At 45.7% G+C, this 21,575-nt stretch overlaps 1 protein-coding gene across 1 annotated transcript; it reads left to right on the plus strand.

The window, feature by feature from the left end:
* The first annotated feature begins 278 nt into the window (after nt 1–278).
* On the plus strand, nt 279–884 carry LOC124648334. The gene has a single exon (XM_047188118.1). It carries the CDS (start codon nt 279–281, stop codon nt 882–884), a length of 606 nt encoding a protein of 201 aa, XP_047044074.1.
* The last annotated feature ends 20,691 nt before the right edge of the window (nt 885–21,575 follow it).

The following is a 21,575-nucleotide window of genomic DNA, read 5'->3' on the forward strand; positions in this document are numbered from 1 at the left end:
CTTTTCCTTTCTCTTTCTCTCTTTCGCGTTGTTGCGCTTCTTCTCCCGCACAGTCGCCGCCCGGCACTAGCTCCGCCGCTGTTCGATGTGCACGAGCTGGAGCACCTCAAGATGGAGGCGCACCCGCCACACGTCGGTATCCCGAACCCCACCGATCCGATCCCCAAATCTTCCTTCCCCATAGATCCCGACGACCCTACCTTCCTCTCTCCTCCATTCCAAAACTCGCGCACCACACCACCAGGATGAAAACATACAGGTCAATTGCCCGTCGCGCCATGGCCGAGTGTTGGAGCCTCATCGAGTTCCTCCGCACCTTCGAGCACCACCGCAGGGCCGCCGACGCATCGTACGCCCGATCCAAGCGCACCTCATACCCCTCCTCCTCCTCCTCCTCTAGGCACCTCACCGAATTCTGCGAAAATTCCTCAATGGCCACCGCGGTCGACACGCTCGTGCTGCTCGCCGTCCTGGCCGTGCTGGGCTTCCTCCTGATCCCACAACTCAACCTCCTCCTCTCGCTATCCACCCAGCCACCCCATACCTCTCGCGGGCGCCCTCTGCTAGCCCTCCTGCAACTCCACGCGCGCCGGTGCGGGAAGCCGCGCTGCCGGGGCCTCAGGAAGGCCGTGGAGTTATGCATCCAGCTCGAGACGGAGGAGTGCGTGCGCGGCCGGCCCAACCCCGCCGCCTGTCCTACCGCCTGCCCGGGCACTTCTTCTCCGTCTACGATGGCCACAATGGCAAGAACGGCGAGCGCCGACGCGGCAAGGACGGCGATACGGATCTCCGACCGGCGGTGGAGGAAGACGTTTGGTACCCGATTGCGTTTTTATTTTCTTTTTAGGGTGGTGTCTGTAATTTTCCTGCCAATTGTAATGTGACAGCCCGGCCGTTGCAGCCTTTTTTTTTATTCTCAAAATCCCATAACACTGGCCTAACCTACTGTGCCGGCAATGTTTTGTATTAGCTCTGGCGAATGAACTGGTGCGCCGGTAGTACATAGGTACCATCGGCATCTTCGCACTAGCGGGTAGTAGTGCGCCGGGAATAGCCCATTTTAGTTCACCAGCAATAGCATGTTTCCTAGTAGTGCTAGCATTGATGGGAGGAGCGGTAAGACCCATGAACACGCCTCCAAGGAGGAAGTAGCACCCGCAAGCGTCACCGTGGTCAGCACCGAGAAGGGCCGGTTTTCACCCGAGCCAGAAACCTTCCCCGGTGAAAAAGAGACACGCAGATTGCAGAGTGACAGGGAGGCAATAATAGTCCATGCCTGCAATTCATACAAAGCACTTCGCCATAGTTTGACAGCGCACCATCGATGGGATGGCATGCATGCAATTCATAATGCAAGAACTCAACATATATGCTTTCACCAGACTACAACAATTATGCTAGTATATCACATCACATAACATGGTAGATTCAACAAAGTTCACAGATATTAGGGCTCAGTTCTAATTGATAAACGACAGGATCCACAACAACGTCCGCCTTGGAGATACTGCAGATTGCACACTTTCTACCCACACGGGCAAATCAGACAGCAATTCATCCATCAGCGGAGGTGGCCTGACAATAGGGCTGCAACTCCTTGACGCTGCCGAGCCCGGCGAAACGGGGGCGGGTGTTGATCTGCAGCGGCGGCCCCTTCGCAGACGCCCAGCGACGGCTCTCGGCCATCGCGAGCTCCCACTCCCTCTCCACCTCCTCGTCCGACGGCTCGGAGAACTGGCCGGCGTAGACGAACTGGACGGGCTTGCATGCACCCGCCCCGTGCTTCTGGAGGTACTCTCGAAGGTGTCGGACTCGTAGTCGAGGAGCGCGTCGTCGTAGGTGTCGTCGCCTTCGCGGGGCCCAGGTGTACGCTTCACGCTGGCCGGCGAGCGCTCACGTGGGATCCCTGGGGCGCCGGGGAAGGTGCGCTCGCGGCGGACCTCGGAGTGGTCGACCTCCTCCATGGCTCCGTCGGTTAGGGTTAGGGCTTCCATATATTCAGATTCGAAGATTGAAGATGGAGCAGGGCAGCGGAGAGCTTATGGCGTTTATCCCGTCTTTATCCGGCCTGGCTCTGGAATCTGGATACTTAACGGCATACGAATAGGACCCTTCGTCGATCTGGCATCGGTCAAATCCAATCTTCATAAATTTAAGTGCATATCGGTCTACCTAGACATGTTCTTTTAAAATTTAAGAAATATTATTATATTCCAAAGTTTTAGAAGTTTTTAAATAATTCACGCATATACGTGCTGGAATTTGGGGCATTTGGCCTTTGGCCCATGGCCCATTATCAAATTCTGAAACTCACATGGTCCATTCCAATAATCAGTGGCAGCACTAGTGGGAGCTAAAGTTTAGTCCCACATTGCTAGTTGGGAGAGAGTTGGAGTGGTATATAAGGTGAGCTGTTGTAGTCCTAGTAAGTGAGTGAGAAGAGAGAGAGCCCTCGCGCACTCCTCCGCCGCCAGCCACGCCACGCCACGCCACGCCACGCCACGCCACGGGTTGCGGGAATCTCGCCGAGCCGAGCTTATCTTTTTGCTGTTTGGGAAATTAATTGTGTAATCAATTTCGAGTCATTAACGGACGCGTTACTCAGCCGTTTTGCCTTCCGGTTTTTCTGGATCGTGGCTGTGCCGACTCGGACGTGGGCTGCGCCCCACGACCTTCCCGAACCGCACTATATAAGCGCGGACTCCAACCCTAGTCTGTACGAGACACATACGGTACTACCTGTTTCCAGTTCATTGCGCCGCCGCCTTCGTCTTCCTCATCCCGTCCGTCGGCGTGCACCGACTGCCGGGACAGTAGGCCTCCGGAACCCTGCCTCTCGTGAACCTGTACGGGTGAGGGGCAATCAGGTTTTTGGGGAGCGCTCCGGCGCGACTACTGGCATCACGACGTCGTCATCGGACGACGAGTTCCTCCACACCGACAACTTCTTCCCGGACCTCAGCGACTTCTTCGGCAACCTCAACATGGGCGACAACAACGCTGCTGCAAAGTATGTGATCTTGTCGTCTCTCTTTCAGTTTCTGTTAGAGTTTCTTCTTCTAGTTTGTGTGGTAGATGCGATCAGTTTATCTTGTTTAGATGTGATCTGTTCATCTACCTTACTAGTCTGCATGATTAGTTTATTTGTTATTTTTGTAGTCATGATTTATCATTTACTTGTACGGATTATTTCATATGGATATTTGCTTATATTTCCAACAATCCAAAAACCTGATTTTAGGCAAATCAATTCAAGCAACGTTGTTGCCGCTACTCGACCTCCCCTCTTTGATGGTATGCATTACAAGAGGTGGCGCACAAAGGCAGTTCTATGGTTTACAAACCTAGGCTGTTTTAGCGCCACAGATGCTAGACCTGAGGGGCCTCTCTCTGCAGAGGAGCAGGAAAAGTTTGAGAAGGTCGACGCCATGTTTAAGGCGGCCTTGTTCAGCATTCTTGGGGACAACATTGTTGACCCGTACATGGCTTTCGACCATGGTAAAGATGCGTGGGATGCGTTCGAGGCCAAATTTGGGGTCTCGGACGCTGGCACTGAACTGTATGTCATGGAGCAATACTCTGACTACAGGATGACTGATGAGCGCTCCGTGGTTGAGCAGGCTCATGAGATTCAGTCCCTTGCCAAAGAACTCGAGCAGTTTAAGTGTACCTTGCCGGACAAATTTGTGGCCGGTGGCATTATTGTCAAGCTTCCTCCTTCGTGGAGGAACTTTGCTACTTCTCTGAAACATAAGAGACAAGAGTTTTCCGTTTCGGATCTCATTGGCTCGCTTCATGTGGAAGAGAAGGCGAGAGCAAAGGACACACGCGCTCGTAGTTTTGAGGGAGGTTCTAGTGCCAATGTGGTACAGAAGAAGAACTTCCAATCTCACAAGTCACTACAGGAAAATCAGGCGCTGCCGTGCAGCCAAACTTTGCCGTGAGCTGCTGCACGGCAAAGATTTCTTTGCCGTGCGTAGAAGGAAGAGCGCACGGCAAAGAAAATATGCACGGCAAAGTATTAGCGCAGCGCACGGCAAAGAAACATATCACGGCAAAGCAAGATTTGGCGCACGGCAAAGAAGTCTCTCACGGCAAAGAATTGGAGCAGCGCACGGCAAAGATTTCGGGACGGCAAAGTCCCTGCAAGCCGCACGGCAAAGAAACAGCGCACGGCAAAGGCCTGGGCACTGCCGTGCGGCCAGACTTTGCCGTGCAGACAGACAAGTTGCACGGCAAAGGGTCCTTATAGGCGAAGGCAAATTTGACGTGAAGAACAAAGCCTCCAACTCAACCAACACTAGTAGGAAAACCCTTATAGGCGAAGCTTAGTTCTGTGGCGCACCATTAAAAATGCGCCACAGAAATTTATTTGGTGGCGCATGTGCTGGCCGTCGCCAAGCGTGGCGCCCCTCACCCGAGCTCCGCATCCTCACCCCCGTTGCACCGACTGGTGTTGCAACAGCACACATCGCCGCCGCCACGTCCGCTTGGCCGCCGACGCCATGAACAAGCCATCCTCTCCGCACGCACACACGCCGCCGGGAAGAGGCTCCACTACCCTCCGCCTTTGACGACGGGCGCCACCACCACCGCTGGCAGCGGCCAGGGGAGCGCACTGCGCACGTGTGAGGTTTGGCTAGCTAGGGTTTTAGAGGGCCTCCGGAGCAACCCTAGCGAGCGGGCCCAGGAGGCAGTAATAGTTCCTGACCAAGGCCAGACTTGAACTCGGGTTACATGACTCAGAGTCTTGTGAAATTGGAGGATACAAAGCACTTCACCATAGTTTGACAGCGCACTATCGATGATATGCATGCACTTCATAATGCAGAAAATTCAACATATATGTTTTTCACCAGACGACAACAATTATAGAGTATATCACATCAAATAACATGGTAGATTCAACAAAGTTCACAGATATTAGATAGTACTAGCTGATAAACGACAGGATCCACAACAACGTCCGCCTTGGAGATACTGATTGCACACTTTCTACGCACACGGCAATTCATTGATCAGCTGAGGTGACCTGCCGATAGGGCTGGAACTCCTTGACGCTGCCGAGTCCGGCGAAACGGGGGCGGGTGTTGATCTGCAGCGGTGGCCCCTTGGCAGACGCCCAGCGACGGCTCTCGGCCATCGCGAGCTCCCACTCCCTCTCCACCTCCTCGTCCGACGGCTCGGAGAACTGGCCGGCGTAGACGAACTGGACGGGCTTGCATGCGCCCGCCCCGTGCTTCTGGAGGTACTCGAAGGTGTCGGAGTCGTAGTCGAGGACCGCGTCGTCGTAGGTGTCGTCGCCTTTGCGGGGCTCGGGTGTACGCTTCACGCTGGCCGGCGGGCGCTCACGTGGGATCCCAGGGGCGCGGGGGGAGGTGCGCTCGCGGCGGATCTCGGAGTGGTCGGCCTCCTCCATGGCTCCGTCGGTTAGGGTTAGGGCTTCCATTCAGATTCGAAGATTAATTGAAGACGCACGAGGGGAAAAGGTTTAGGGTTAATTAGGGCCAGCAAAAAGCAGAGAGCTTATGGCTTTATCATGTCTTTATCCGGCATGACTCTGAATACTTACCGGCATACGAGTAGGACCCTTTATCGATCTGCCGGCCATCGGTCAAATCCAATCTTCATAAATTTAAGAAATATTATTATATTTCAAAGTTTTAGAAGTTTTTAAAATAATTCACGCATATACGTACTCACTCTTGTAAAATAGAAATTTGACCGTATACTACCTACACAAAAAAATAGAAATTTGTATTTCTTTGAAATGTTAACTCCAATTGTTGGTGTTACTATTTTGACATTTTGTCATTCTTGTGTAGGCCACATACACTCAGATTTTATCTTGAACATTTGCACGAGTAAGCATCTTGTACATGCTAAAAAAATATACATTTTTGAAAACTTCAAAATAGCAATTTTTATTTCAAAAAACAGGGCCTGGCGGAACCCGGGATTCACTAGCCACTTCGGTTCACTTGGTTCCATACTAATTGATGGTGTATATTGTCTTAACTCAAACTATTTTAAACTTCACAAGTCTAGGGAAACATATATATGAATATATACAATATCAAATCGGAAATTCAATTCGGCTCCCGGGTGCGTATGCTCCCTCTATCAACAAAACATATTTCAAAGTGTGAAAAAATTATGACAAAAAATTCTACATGTGCATCTCCATAATATATGTGTGTGCGTCAAGTTTCACGAAAAAATAATAATTTTTGTGGCTTATGTAAAAAAGAGAAAACTTATCCTGTGAAAAGCATTGTTTTTAGCACTGAATTTTGTCTTTTTTACACACGTCACATGATAAGTTTATTTTTTATGAAACGACTTTGTAAGCGTGTAGCACCTGAAGATGTACATATTCTTAGGGCAACACTAGCGAATGACCTAAAATATATATCTCTGAATCTATTTTATATCCTAGTCCAAATAGTTTGGCTATGAGAAAAATCATACATCCTAAATTTTGGGAATTATTATTTTTCATGTATTTCTTATTCATTTGATCATACAAGCTCTCTTTATTGACATCCAGAATAAGCCAGAGTACGAATTTTTAGGTTTAAACTGGAAATATTTCAACAATTTTACAAATACAAGCTCTTTTTTTTTTTAGGTTTAATTCAAATTTGACCAAATAGTTCATAATAAATTTATCACAAATAGTTCATATATCACTAAAAATAAATGATTCAAACATAACATATGATAGAGAATATGATCAAAATGGATACTATCACCTACCAAATCGAGATCATTGATTTCAAATAAGGTCATCACAAAGTTGGGTATAGAAAACCCGTACTTCTGTATGTTGGTACACGATTAGGAATGTCTCAATCCGATCAATTGTCCTTTGAGGCCTCCCACAAGTATCATCACTATAGTAGCCATATATATTTCAACTCAGCCCTCTCATCTTCTGTGATCATATTATGAAGGATCACACAACATGTCATTATAAATCTTAAAGCATTCTCGTCCAAAAGGTGAGCAGGTCTACCCACAATTTCAACCTAGATTGCAACACTCCGAATTTTCGCTTTCCTCGTTGCATATTGAACTTTGGCAAAGCGGACATTCTTCTTACGTATAGTGTTCTAATTCCCTCACATAGGTGGACCAACCGGGCTAGAAGGTACTAGCTAGATAATAATCCATATCATACTCATGACCATTGACATTGTACATGATGGAGCTTCCCAGTTCTAGTAGTGCAAAAAAAATGCCGTATTTGTAAGACATATTAGTTTCATTGTGAGGGCCAAACATCCCAAAGTAGCAATTCCAAATGTCCCAACGTACCGACATCGGGCATGGAAGTACAAACATGATAGTAACTCCAAAAGGACAACAAACCCCACATAGTTTCTACAAACACATGAAGCGGTCATTATTGCAATCAATGATCAATTGTTTCTTCTTGTAATACCAGCAAGCCCTTGTCACATTGTCTGATGAGGGCATTTTATATCGCGTTTTCATTATGATTTTACAAAAGTAGTGATTAGATTTTTGGCATTTTACCGCTCTCAAACACACCTACTCTACTTGTTTCACAAGGATCCAAGAAATAAAGAGTTTGATGAAAAAATCAATTAAAGAAATCATTTTTTACACAAATATGGTGATTGAAACCAATAAATACGTTCCATACATTTACCCATTGACAAGGTATCAACTTATCAATGCCTATGGATTGTAGGCTAGGGTTTAGTTGGAAGTAGAGGGCAAGTAGATCTCGAAGGTTTCAGCCGAAAAGTACTCGACGATTATGAAAACTAGGATTTGCAGACAATGATTCGATGATCTCTTCGTCCCTCGACTCCCCCTTTATATAGGAGGCGGAGCCGAGGGTTTCGTTTCGTACAAGTTACAGAGTCCGGGACGGTTTCTAACTCATCCCGTCATATTACAAATAGCATTTCCTATTACAACTCTAACTTTCCTTAATATATCTTGGGCTCCCGAATCTTCTTATTCTTCGGGTAATGGGCCTTCAGTAAACCCCGGGTACTATCTTCGGCAGGCCCATTTGGGATGCCTGTGTCAGTAGCCCCCGAGATTTTGCTTGAATTGTAGAGTCAGGGAAAATCTCCATTGTTTATTTTTATTCGAGAGCTTTAACTTTTTTATATTTCTTCATATAAAATTCTATATTGTACAGGGATAATGGTAATTGGGGCTAGTTCATCTGACGGATCAGGTACTAGTTAACTGCTCTAGTGGCAATCCGCAAAAACCTACTTCAAGATCACGTCCCTGGACATGATCTCGGGATACTGGTGCAAACTTCGACGAGTGCCGCTTAAGGTCTTACCATTCTGTCGAGTCCCGGTCAAATTTATCGAGTACCTAACGCGTCCGTTAGGATTTTTCTTCGTATCTGTTGATACGGATAAAAGTAGCAGAGCGCAGTCTTCGGCGATGCCACGCCCAGCAGAACGGATCTGGGGTCTTACCTTCGCAAATTTGCGGCATTCAGAAATTGATCGCAACTTTGGCGTTCTGAGAATATATTGTCGAGTGCTTTTCCGGCTGTTGGAATAGCACATTTCATCGAGTCAAATATGACTTATATTGCTCTCCCGATGGGAGTATATGTAGAGTTAATTATAACTCGAAATATACTCTCTTGCTTTTCTATCTTTTTTCTTTTTTAATTTCATCGGGCACGCGAACAGCGTTCCCGATGGGAGTAGCCCCCGAGGCTACAACCAAGAACTTGTGCTTGGTTGTAGGCTCAACATTTTAGTCCACCTTGTCGCTATATTGTCATTATTTCCCGATATGATCTTCTTTTCATCTCTCGGGTGCGCGAACAGCGCTCCCGATGGGAGTAGCCCCCGAGGCTACAGCCAAGAACTTGTGCTTGGTTGTAGGCTCCCACAATTTCTATATTGCCATACTCGAAATTTTACTTTTATCGAAGTAGCCCCTGAGCATTTGGGCAAAAACTTGTAGTTGAGCAAAGGCTCCCGAAGTATTCAAATAACTTCTTCTGTCGCCAATCTTCTTTTATTTTTCTTGTCGACACGCTTCCCTTAGTCAAATTCACTTCATCTCTATTAATAGTCGGGATTTTTCTGCTTTGTGGGTCCATTGTTTCCACCACGTTGACACGTCGTGCAAGTGGGGGACACACGTCCTCCGCTTTTCCTGGCGCACGTACGGTAACGCCTGTTCTATTCCATCTCAGTAAAAATACCTTTTTATCCTTTTATCTACAAGATCATTTTTCACCACACGATTTCTTCATCCAACGGTGCATTGCTTCGCCCGATACCTATATAAACCTTTCTTCAACCTCGATTCACTCCTTCGCTTGCGCCGCACATCTGTTCCTCTTTGCAAAAACTTCCCCTGCGCCCAACTCTCCTTGATCTTCCGCACGCACGAACGTTGCTTTTCCAGTGCCGTTGATGCCACCGCGCACGCGACTCACTCGCCACAGTACTTCAGAGTCCAAGATGGCCACTGAAGATCCTGAGTGGGAGAGATCTAAAATCTCTAACCAAGACGTCAACATGCTGAAGAGGCTTGGTCTGATGAAGAAAGAGGACGCCATCCGCTTTCCCAGCGAAGAAAGCTACCCAAACCCTCCAATGGAGTACCGGGTTAGTTTCGTTGATCACCTCATCCGCGGCCTTTCTGCCCCAATTCACGATTTCCTCCGTGGCCTTCTTTTTGTTTATGGGATTCAACTGCACCAGTTGACCCCCAATTCCATCCTCCATATTTCCATTTTTATCACGCTGTGCGAATGCTTCCTTGGAATCCCTCCTAACTGGATTCTGTGGAAACGCATTTTCTGCCTCCGCCGCAATGGCTCCCACAACACCACCTATAACATAGGCGGCGTTGTTATCTGTGTTCGAACTGACGTTGATTACTTTGACGTCAAATTTCCTGATTCTGTCCAAGGATGGCGCAAAAGGTGGCTCTACATACACGAAGAAAGTGCCAATTCTGTGGAACACAACATAATCCCTTTCGACGGAAGTGCCAAAATTCAACGCCGCCGCTCCTGGGATGCTGAGGCTTCCGAAAAAGAGAAAAAGGCGACAGAAGCACTTATGTCTCGTATTCATCAACTTCAAAATACTCGAGGCAAAGAGCTGTCTGGTGTTCAAATCACTGCCTACTTTCTTAGGATTAGAGTGCAGCCTCTTCAGGCTCGCAAAAATCCCCTTTGGACGTATCTTTGGTGAAAATGACGCCAATAGGCTCTCCAATGATCTTTCCGTGAAGGACTTGGAGAGGCTGATTCGAAGAATTTCCTCCGCTGAACAAGAGGGATCCTATTCCCTCCTCTTGCCGCGTGGAACCATACAGCTCCGCCAATCCTCTCCCCGAGGTATTTTGTCTTCTCGAATTTTTATCTTGTTCCAAACTTTCCCTGCATCTCATTGTATTGATATCTCTCTAATTTTTCTTTTGTCGCTATTTTTCTGCAGAACCATCCTACTATGGCTTCCCTTCCTCCTCTTCCTGAGGGTGGAGATGTCGAGGAAAGGGCCGTTATTGCCGATGACAACCAAGAGGCCCCCTCTTTTGTGAATGAACCCGCAGATTCTCGAAAATCTGCGGGATCTATTGAAAAGGATGCTGCCTCTGAAGGTACTACATCAGCACAATCTCCTCCTCCTGCTGTTTCTCCAAAGAATAAAAGGAAAAGGAGTGATGTCGAAGATTCCGGGACCTCCAAACCCGAAGAAACTGCTCCTTCACCGCGAAAGGCAGGTTATGATCCATATCTCGAGAGTCTCATTAGTTCGTGAGTTCCCTGTCTCTTTTTATTTATCTACTCGAAGAATTTTGTTTGTCTTGCTTTTTATGCTACCACCCTTTTTCCACAGTGATGATGATGAAGAAACACCAACTTTGGATGTGGCTGCTCGAACGAGTACGTCACATACTCTAGTTATTTCGGAACCGCCAGTTAAAGGAGAAGAATCCTCGCCTCCTCAACAAAACGTCGGCGCGTCTACTCCTCCTTCAAGCCCCCTTGTCCCTTCGCCAAAAAGGGCAAGGACTGAAGCAATTCCGGAGCCGAGTCTCCAATTGAGTAGCTCTTCTAACCTTCTCTTGGATGATGTAAGTTCTCAATACTCTTGTCACTGTCTCGTACTTTCTCTGTTTGCCTCTGTATGCCATTATATTTTCCTCATACCGAAATTTTCTTTCTTTTTCCCTTTCTTTTCTTGACAGCCCATGATTAAAGAGCTTATTCGCATCGGTGCTCAATTCATTGGGTATCGTGAATATGCCAACAAAACTGAAGGTGATGCCTTGCTGCTTTCTTTTTTTACCATTACTCTGTTACTCCGTTGTTGTCGATATTTTAACGAAATTTAATCTTTCTTGGCAGAAAAACTGGCGGCTGTCAACGATCGTGCCAATGCACTTGCTCAAAAATTAGAGCAAAGTGAAAAGGCTCGTAAGAAGGCCGAATTAGATGCTATTCAAGCTAGAGCAGAGGCTGACAAGGCCAAGACTGATGCTGCTGGTGTCGAAGATCTTAGGAAGAGACTTCACACTGCCGAGACTTCGCTGAGCGAGCATATAGCTGCACAATCTGCTCGCGAGGAAGCGATCCTTAAGCGTGTAAGGACGCAAAATCGCCGCTTTGTCAGTAAGTATCTGAACCACTTCATATCCTTTGTATTTTCTTCTCTGCACTCGTTTGTTGCTCAATAAGTTTTTTCCTTGACAGATAGAACAGCTCAAGAGTTTGAACTTGAAGATCCCGACAATGATCCTCTTCTTGACGCCGTTTCATTCCTCGAGTTTCATGGGTCAGAGGCACGCGGGGGCATTGATCAGGCTAAAGCAGGACTGTCGCGGCTCTTTCCCTATTTCTTCCCAAAGAAAGAGGAACCCGCAACTTTCCTTAACCTGGCCAAGTGCTTTAATCCACCAGAAGATCTTGGGCTGAAGGTGCGTCATGAGAATATGAAGGTCACCGTTGAAAACACTGTTGCCTTGGTTGCCGATAGCCAGCAAACTATCGGCCGGGCGAAGGTTGGCGACAACGAGCAGATAGAACAATCAAGGTGGAAGTCGTTGATCAAGGCAGCTAAGCCCAACACGAAGAAAATCCTGGCCTATCTCGGGATCAAGCCGTCTTCAACTCCTAGCTCATCAAGGCCGGAGGTCTAGTTGAATGCCTCTTTGCTTCTTTTTTTAGCGTACCTCTTTCTTTTGGCATTGTCGCCGTAGTGTTCTTGGCGATAACCTGCTTCGATAGGTCTCGAGAAGGTCCTTCTTTTGTAATAGACATGTATATATTATGGGAATGAATGGAAATCTATCTTTACTCCGTGATTGATGTCGAAATATTTCTTTTTTCCAGTTAATTTTTGACAATTATACGCCAGCTCCTGGTCCTTCCAATATTTCGCCTTCTTCTTCTCGCTCAAGGAGAGCTCTTGCTGATACTACACCTGTCGAAGATTTCTTGCCGCAAGAATTGGATGAACTTCGGCAGCAACTTCAGTATGCGAAAAAGCAAACACTTGTGATGATGGAAAAGTCTCGTAAGTCATCTGAAGCCGAAAAAATTGCACTTCAGCAAGCTCGCGAGGCCGTTGCTGCTAGGGAAATTGCTGCTTCCGAGGCTGAAAAGGCGACTACTCGAGAAAATTTCATGCTCGAGTTAATGACTGAAGCCAGTTCGGATATGTCGGGTATGCTTGTTTCATCCTCAATATCTTCCGTTTTCATGCTACTTCTCTTAAGGTTTTCTGCTCCTTTGTTTTAATAGGTTCCTTTACTGATGCTGTTGCCGAAGAGGAGAGGGTAAATACTAGGACAAACCTCCGTGTTAACCTTGCCCTTGATCATGGTTCTCTGTTTTGGGCTACCCCAGAGAGGACCCGCCAGATTGTCAGATTTCAGGATCGCGCCTCTCAAACTCGCGACTTCCTTGACTTCTGTACCAAGACCCTGTCTATGGTTTATAACTCCATGTTTCCTCGGAACGTTCAACCAAAAACTCTTCCCGAGTTAATGGAGAAATTTAAGGATGCCCACAGGATTCATGACTTTGTCAGAGCTCAACTGGTAGCTGGCGCCAGATTTGCCCTTATCATGCTTCAGATCTGCCACTCAAAGCTTGACCTGACCCAAGTTGTTGCAAAAGTTCACGAGAAGGTACGGCGTCGAAGAGTTGGTGTTGATCGTATTAACACGAAGGTTTCGCCTATAGCTGAAGAAATGATTGAAGACCTTCTTCGGATGGATGCCGACTTTTTTGCAGATGGTCATTATGCTGATTTTCTTGGCGCTGCTCCTGAAGAAAACAGAATTACCCTTGATGATATATTGAATCATGACTAATTATTTTCCTTTGGTAGATAATTCTTCCTTGTGAATCATGATTGTGATTATATTGTGAAGAAAACATCATATTTCTATATTTGTCTAGCCCCCGAGTGTTTTCGGTGGCTATTCACTGTATTTGTATAATGCGAGGTTTTGAACCAAGGCATTTATTCAATATGTAGTTTTGGTGAATATCAGCCCCCGAGCTTCTTTGTTGAGTACTATTTTGTATTTTTATTGACTCACGAGGTATTTTAATACCAAGGCGAGGCTTTTCTTTTTGCGAGGAACTATATTGAAATTCGTCGGGTTGGGGATTTTGAGCATGTCGATAAAGAAGAGTTATATTGACACTATCTTTATTATATTGCAGCACCGCGAGCCCGCCTCATTAAAAACCTTTCCCGGCCCCACTCGGTGCCCCGAAAAAGGAAAAGAGTGCGTCTGAAAACTCGCGGGCGTTTCGGTACATTGAAGTTTTACAAGGACTATATTTTAGCTCTAGGCGTAGAACCGCCCGAGTTGCGCCACGTTCCGGGGGTTTTGCTCCTCCACCCCTGTCTTCTTGTCCTTTATCCTGTATGCTCCTCCTCCGATTACTTCCGTGACAATGTAAGGGCCAAGCCATGGTGACTCGAGTTTTTCATGACTTTTTTGCGTGAGCCGAAGAACTAGGTCTCCCACCTGAAAAGATCTTGGCCGCAAACGTCGGCTGTGGTAATTCTTCAAGTCCTGTTGGTATTTGGTTACCCTTGATAATACTTCGTCTCGAGCTTCGTCGAGTGCGTCTACGTCGTCTTCCAATGCTATCCTGGAAGTTTCTTCATTATACTCTGTGACTGCGGGGGAGTCGTGCTCTATTTCTATTGGTAGTACTGCCTCTGCTCCATGGACCGGGAAAAACGGGGTCTCTGTGTTCGTTGTATTTGGTGTTGTTCGGATGCTCCACAACACACTTGGTAGTTCTTCGGCCGGGTATGTCGAGCTTTTTCCGGTGGTCCTAACAGGCGTTTCTTGATGCCATTGGCAGATGATGCCATTGGCTTTCTCGACTTGCCCATTGGTTTGAGGATGTGCAACTGACGCAAAGTGCAACTTGATACCCACTTCTTCGCAATAATCTTTGAATTCGTGGGATGTGAAGTTACTGCCATTGTCCGTGACGATGCTATGGGGCACTCCAAATCTGAAGACGAGGCCTTTTATGAATTTTACTGCGGATGCTCCGTCTGGTGAATTTATCGGCTTCGCTTCTATCCACTTTGTAAATTTGTCGACAGCTACTAGCATGTATTCTTTTCCTCCTGGCCATGATTTGTGTAACTTGCCCACCATATCGAGTCCCCATTGTGCAAAGGGCCACGACAATGGTATTGGTGTTAGCTCTGCTGCTGGAGAGTGAGGTTTTGCGGCAAACCTTTGACACGCATCGCAAGTCCTTACTATTTCTTTGGCGTCCTCGATTGCTGTCAACCAGTAGAATCCTGCCCGAAAAACCTTGGCTGCAATAGCTCGACTACTCGCGTGGTGGCCGCATATTCCTTCGTGTACATCCTTCAGAATTATTCTTCCTTCTTCGGGTGTGACACACCTTTGCGGGACGCCTGAAATACTTCGCTTGTACAATTCTCCTTTGATCACCGTGAAAGCTTTAGAGCGTCGAATTACTCGCCTTGCCTCAAGCTGGATCATTGGGTATTTCTTTCCTGAGGATGTATGATATATATACTTGCATCCAAGGAACCTGTACCATCATCACAAGCTCTGGTTCCTCTTCATCCTCCGTGGTTTCTCTGAGGGATGTCGAAGTTTTCTCTTCTTTTGCTTTTTTCTGCACCTTTTTTGGCTTCGTAGATCTCTCCGCTATTTCTTCCCAAAATACTCCTGGCGGGATTGGGAGGCATTGCGACCCGATGTTTGCGAGGACGTCAGCTTCATCGTTGCTCAATCTACTGATGTGATTTACCTCGCATCCATCAAATAGCTTCTCGAGTTCATTATACACCTCCTTGTATTCTACCATGCTATCATTGACTGCGTCACATTGGTTCATAACTTGCTGAGCCACCAACTGTGAGTCGCCAAAGATTTTTAGTCGAGTTGCACCACAAGCTTTCGCCATCTTCATCCCGTGTATGAGGGCTTCATATTCTGCTTCATTGTTAGATGCGTTAGGGAACGTCATCCGAAGGATATACTTCAATTTGTCGCCTTCAGGTGATATAAGTACTACTCCGCGCCAGCTCCTTCTACTCTTTTGGACCCGTCGAAATTCATGGTCCGGGTTCTCGACAAGTCCGGGGGTCCTGTGTTTTGCAGCTCCATCCACTCGCGATGAAGTACGGCGGAACTTGCGACTTGATTGCTTTTCTTTTTTCATACGTGATGTCCCGAGGGGAAAGTTCTATTCCCCAAAGGGAGACACGACCCGTAGCTTCTGGATTGTTTAGTATATTTGACAAGGGAGCTTCATTGACCACTATGATCGGGTGTGCCGAAAAATAGTGGCACAATTTTCGTGTTGTTGTGAACACTCTGTATGCTAGCTTTTGGTACTGAGGGTACCTTTGTTTTGATGGCGACAAAACTTCGCTGACGAAGTATACTGGCCTCTGTACTCCGTGGAGTTTTCCTTCTTCTTCTCTTTCGACAACTAGCACCGTGCTCACCACTTGGGGCGTGGCTGCGATATATAGCAGGAGAGGTTCATTTTCCTTCGGCGCCACCAAAATTGGTGGTGTCGAGATTGTGCGCTTCAAATCTTCGAAAGCTCTATCTGCTTCTTCGTTCCACTGGAATTTCTCCCCTTGCTTTATCAAAGCGTAGAACGGTAGTGCTTTTTCTCCCAGCCTGGCGACGAATCTACTTAATGCTGCGACTCGCCCAGTTAACTGTTGTATTTCTTTCAACTTTGTTGGCTTTCTCATTGTTACGATAGCTTGTATTTTATCGGGATTTGCTTCAATCCCTCTTGCTGAGACTAGAAACCCCAGAAGTTCTCCTGCTGGGACGCCAAAGGAACACTTCGTCGGGTTCAACTTCAGGCAGAATTTGTTAAGGTTGTCAAAAGTTTCCTTGAGATCCTCGATCAGTGTTGTCCCCTTTTTTGACGTTATGACGACATCGTCGATATATACTTGCACGTTTTTCCCAATCTGTGTTGCCAAACACTTCTGCATCATCCTCTGATATGTTGCTCCCGCATTTTTTTAGACCAAAGGGCATTGTTCTGTAGCAAAACACACCGTAAGTTGTAATAAACGCGGTCTTTACTTCATCTTCTTCTTTCAATCTGATCTGGTTATAACCAGAATATGCGTCCAGGAAGGAAAGACGTTCACATCCAGCCGTGGAGTCGATAATTTGATCGATCCTCGGGAGGGGAAAGTGATCCTTTGGACAATGTTTATTGAGACACGTAAAGTCGACACACATGCGAAGGACTTTAGTGTTCTTTTTTGGCACCATCACTGGGTTAGCTACCCAAGTGGCTTCGGTGGATATCTCTTTGATGAAACCAGCTTCTCTGAGTCGATCAATTTCTGATAGCATCGCTTTGCGGTTTGGTTCCGAAAAACGTCGCAAAGGTTGTTTGATTGGTCTCGCTAATGGATCCAAGTTTAGGTGGTGCTCGGCAAGTTCCCTGGGTACTCCTGGCATGTCAGCTGGACACCATGCGAAGATTTTCCAGTTCTCACGGAGGAACTCGACGAGCGCGCTTTCCTATGCGATATCTGATACGTCTCCGACGTATCGATAATTTCTTGTGTTCCATGCCACATTATTGATGATACCTACATGTTTTATGCACACTTTATTTCATATTCGTGCATTTTCTGGAACTAACCTATTAACAAGATGCCGAAGTGCCGATTCTGTTTTCTGCTGTTTTTGGTTTAGAAATCCTAGTAACGAAATATTCTCGGAATCGGACGAAATCAAGACCCGGGTTCCTATTTTCACCGGAAGCATCCAGAACACCCGAGAAGGACCAGAGGGGGGCCACAGGCCACCCAGACCATAGGCCGGCGCGGCCCAGGCCCTGGCCGCGCCGCCCTATGGTGTGGCCACCCCTTCGACCCTCCTGCGCCGCCTCTTCGCCTATATAAAGCCTCTGTCGCAAAAACCCTGATGCGAAGAACCACGATACGGAAAACCTTCCAGAGCCGCCGCCATCGCGAAGCCAAGATCTGGGGGACAGGAGTCTCTGTTCCGGCACCCTGCCGGAGCGGGGAAGTGCCCCGGAAGGCTTCTCCATCAACACCGCTGCCATCTCCACCGCCATCTTCATCACCGCTGCTGCTCCCATGAGGAGGGAGTAGTTCTCCATCGAGGCTCGGGGCTGTACCGGTAGCTATGTGGTTCATCTCTCTCCTATGTGCTTCAATACAATAATCTCATGAGCTGCCTTACATGATTGAGATTCATATGATGATGCTTGTAATCTAGATGTCATTGTGCTAGTCAAGTGAGTTTTACTTATGTGATCTCCGGAGACTCCTTGTCCCACGTGTGTAAAGGTGACGAGTATGTGCACCGTGTGGGTCTCTTAGGCTATATTTCACAGAATACTTACTCACCTGTTGAATGGCATAGTGAGGTGCTTATTTATATCTCTTTATGATTGCAATGTGTTTGTATCACAATTTATCTATGTGCTACTCTAGTGATGTGTTATTAAAGTAGTTTTATTCCTCCCGCACGTGTGTAAAGGTGACGAGTGTGTGCACCGTGTTAGTACTTGGTTTATGCTATGATCATGATCTCTTGTAGATTGCGAAGTTAACTATTGCTATGATAATATTGATGTGATCTATTCCTCCTACATATGCATGAAGGTGACAAGTGTGCATGCTATGCTAGTACTTGGTTTAGTCTTTTGATCTATCTTACACTAAAGGTTACTAAAATATGAGCATCATTGTGGAGCTTGTTAACTCCGGCATTGAGGGTTCGTGTAATCCTACGCAATGTGTTCATCATCCAACAAAAGTGTAGAGTATGCATTTATCTATTCCGTTATGTGATCAATGTTGAGAGTGTCCACTAGTGAAAGTGTAATCCCTAGGCCTTGTTCCTAAATACTGCTATCGCTGCTTGTTTACTTGTTTCTTTGCGTTACTACTGCTGCATTACTACTTGCTTGTTTGCTGTCCTGGGCAAAGCACTTTTCTGGTGCCGTTGCTACTACTTATTCATACCACCTGTATTTCACTATCTCTTCGCCGAACTAGTGCACCTATTAGGTGTGTTGGGGGCACAAGAGACTTCTTGCTTTGTGGTTGCGGGGTTGCATGAGAGGGATATCTTTGACCTCTTCCTCCCTGAGTTCGATAAACCTTGGGTGATCCACTTAAGGGAAACTTGCTGCTGTTCTACAAACCTCTGCTCTTGGAGGCCCAACACTGTCTACAGGAAAGGAGGGGGAAAGTAGACATCAAGCAAATTTCTGGCGCCGTTGCCGGGGAGGGAAGGTAAACGGCACTCACACATTGGCAAGCCCGGCAACTAAGCACTTTTCCTCCCTCGTCAACTACGCGCCAAGCACTTTTCTGGCGCCGTTGCCGGGGAGGAAAGGTAAAAGGCACTCATACTCCGGTTCCAGGTAACGGTACTTTTCTGGCGCCATTGTGTTTGTGCTCGAAGCTATTTCCTTTAGATCCTGCAATTGCATCTTTTTGTTTCTTGTTTACACTAGTTTGGCATAATGGACAACAATGAGCTTCTTATTCTGTTTCCTGATTTAAAACATGGATTGTTTGATGCGAAAATTAAAAAACCTATGAAATCTTATTTGCATGCTGGTAGTAATATTAGTATGAACGCTTTGAACACCATTGTTGATAATGATATAGAAAGTTCTAAGCTTGGGGAAGCTGGTTATCATGATCTTTTTAGTCCCCCAAGCATTGAGGAGAAAATTTTCTTTGCTGATACTTTGCCTCCTATTTATGATGATTATAATAGTGGTCTTTTGGTACAACCTGTTATGGAGGATAAATTTGATTATGATTACAATATGCCTCATATATTTGATGATGAGAATAATAATGATAGCTACTTTGTTGAATTTGCTCCCACTATTACTAATAAAATTGATTATACTTATGTGGAGAGTAATAATTTTATGCATGAGACTCATGATAAGAATGCTTTATGTGATAGTTATATTGTTGAGTTTGCTCATGTTGCTACTGAAAGTTATTATGAGAGAGGAAAATATGGTTGTAGAAATTTTCATGTTACTAAAATGCCTCTCTATGTGCTGAAATTTTTGAAGCTACACTTGTTTTATCTTCCTATGCTTGTTACTTTGCTCTTCATGAACTTGTTTATTTACAAGATTCCTATGCATAGGAAGCATGTTAGACTTAAATTTGTTTTGAATTTGCTTCTTGATGCTCTCTTTTGCTTCATACTCTATTTTTCATGTGAGCATCATTAAAACTGCTGAGCCCATCTTAACGGCTATAAAGAAAGAACTTCTTGGGAGATAACCCATGTGTTATTTTGCTACAGTACTTTGTTTTTAGATTTGTGTCTTGGAAGTTGTTTACTACTGTAGCAACCTCTCCTTATCATGTTTTTGTGCCAAGTAAAGTCTCTATGGTAAATTTGATGCTAGATTTGGATTGCTGCGCAGAAACAGCATTGCTGTCTGTCACGAATCTGGGTCTAATTCTCTGTAGGTAACTCAAAAAATTATGCCAATTTACGTGAGTGATCCTCAGATATGTACGCAACTTTCATTAGTTTTGAGTTTTTCCATTTGAGCAAGTCTGGTGCCATTTTAAAATTCGTCTTTACGGACTGTTCTGTTTTTGACAGATTCTGCCTTTTATTTCGCATTGCTTCTTTCGCTGTGTTGGGTGGATTTCTTTGTTCCATTACCTTCCAGTAGCTTTGAGCAATGTCCAGAAGTGTTAAGAATGATTGTGTCACCTCTGAACATGTGAGTTTTTGATTATGCACTAACCCTCTAATGAGTTTGCTTAAAGTTTGGTGTGGAAGAAGTTTTCAAGGGTCAAGAGAGGAGGATGATATACTATGATCAAGGAGAGTGAAAGCTCTAAGCTTGGGGATGCCCCGGTGGTTCACCCCTACATATTTCAAGAAGACTCAAGCGTCTAAGCTTGGGGATGCCCAAGGCATCCCCTTCTTCATCGACAACATTATCAGGTTCCTCCCCTGAAACTATATTTTTATTCCGTCACATCTTATGTACTTTACTTGGAGCGTCTGTGTGCTTTTGTTTTTGTTTTTGTTTGAATAAATGCTTGTGTGGGAGAGAGACACGCTCCGCTGGTTCATATGAACACATGTGTTCTTAGCTCATAATATTCATGGCGAAGTTTCCTCTTCGTTAAATTGTTATATGGTTGGAATTGGAAAATGATACATGTAGTAATTTGCTATAATGTCTTGGATAATGTGATACTTGGCAATTGTTGTGCTCATGTTTAAGCTCTTGCATCATATACTTTGCACCCATTAATGAAGAAACACTTAGAGCTTGCTAATTTGGTTTGCATATTTGGTCTCTCTAAAGTCTAGATAATATCTAGTATTGAGTTTTGAACAACAAGGAAGACGGTGTAGAGTCTTATAATGTTTACAATATGTCTTTTATGTGAGTTCTGCTGCACCGGTTCATCCTTGTGTTTGTTTCAAATAACCTTGCTAGCCTAAACCTTGTATCGAGAGGGAATACTTCTCATGCATCCAAATACTTGAGCCAACCACTATGCCATTTGTGTCCACCATACCTACCTACTACATGGTATTTCCTGCCATTCCAAAGTAAATTGCTTGAGTGCTACCTTCAAACAATTCAAAATTTATCACCTCTGATTTGTGTCAATGTTTTATAGCTCATGAGGAAGTATGTGGTGTTTATCTTTCAATCTTGTTGGGCAACTTTCACCAATGGACTAGTGGCTTCATCCGCTTATCCAATAATTTTGCAAAAAGAGCTGGCAATGGGATTCCCAGTCCCAAATTAATTAACAAAAATAGACACTCCTCCATGGTATGTGATTGTTGGACGGCACCCGAAGGATTCGGTTAGCCATGGCTTGTGTAAGCAAAGGTTGGGAGGAGTGTCATCATAATAAAACTAAAATAAAAAGGCACTCCTTCATGGTATGAGATTGTTGGCGGGCACCCGAGGGTTCGGTTAGCCATGGTTTGTGAAAGAAAGGTTGGAAGGAGTGCCATCCAAAAATAAAATAAAA

The sequence above is a fragment of the Lolium rigidum genome, chromosome 4 (assembly GCF_022539505.1).
Source record: "Lolium rigidum isolate FL_2022 chromosome 4, APGP_CSIRO_Lrig_0.1, whole genome shotgun sequence".
NCBI lineage: Eukaryota > Viridiplantae > Streptophyta > Magnoliopsida > Poales > Poaceae > Lolium > Lolium rigidum.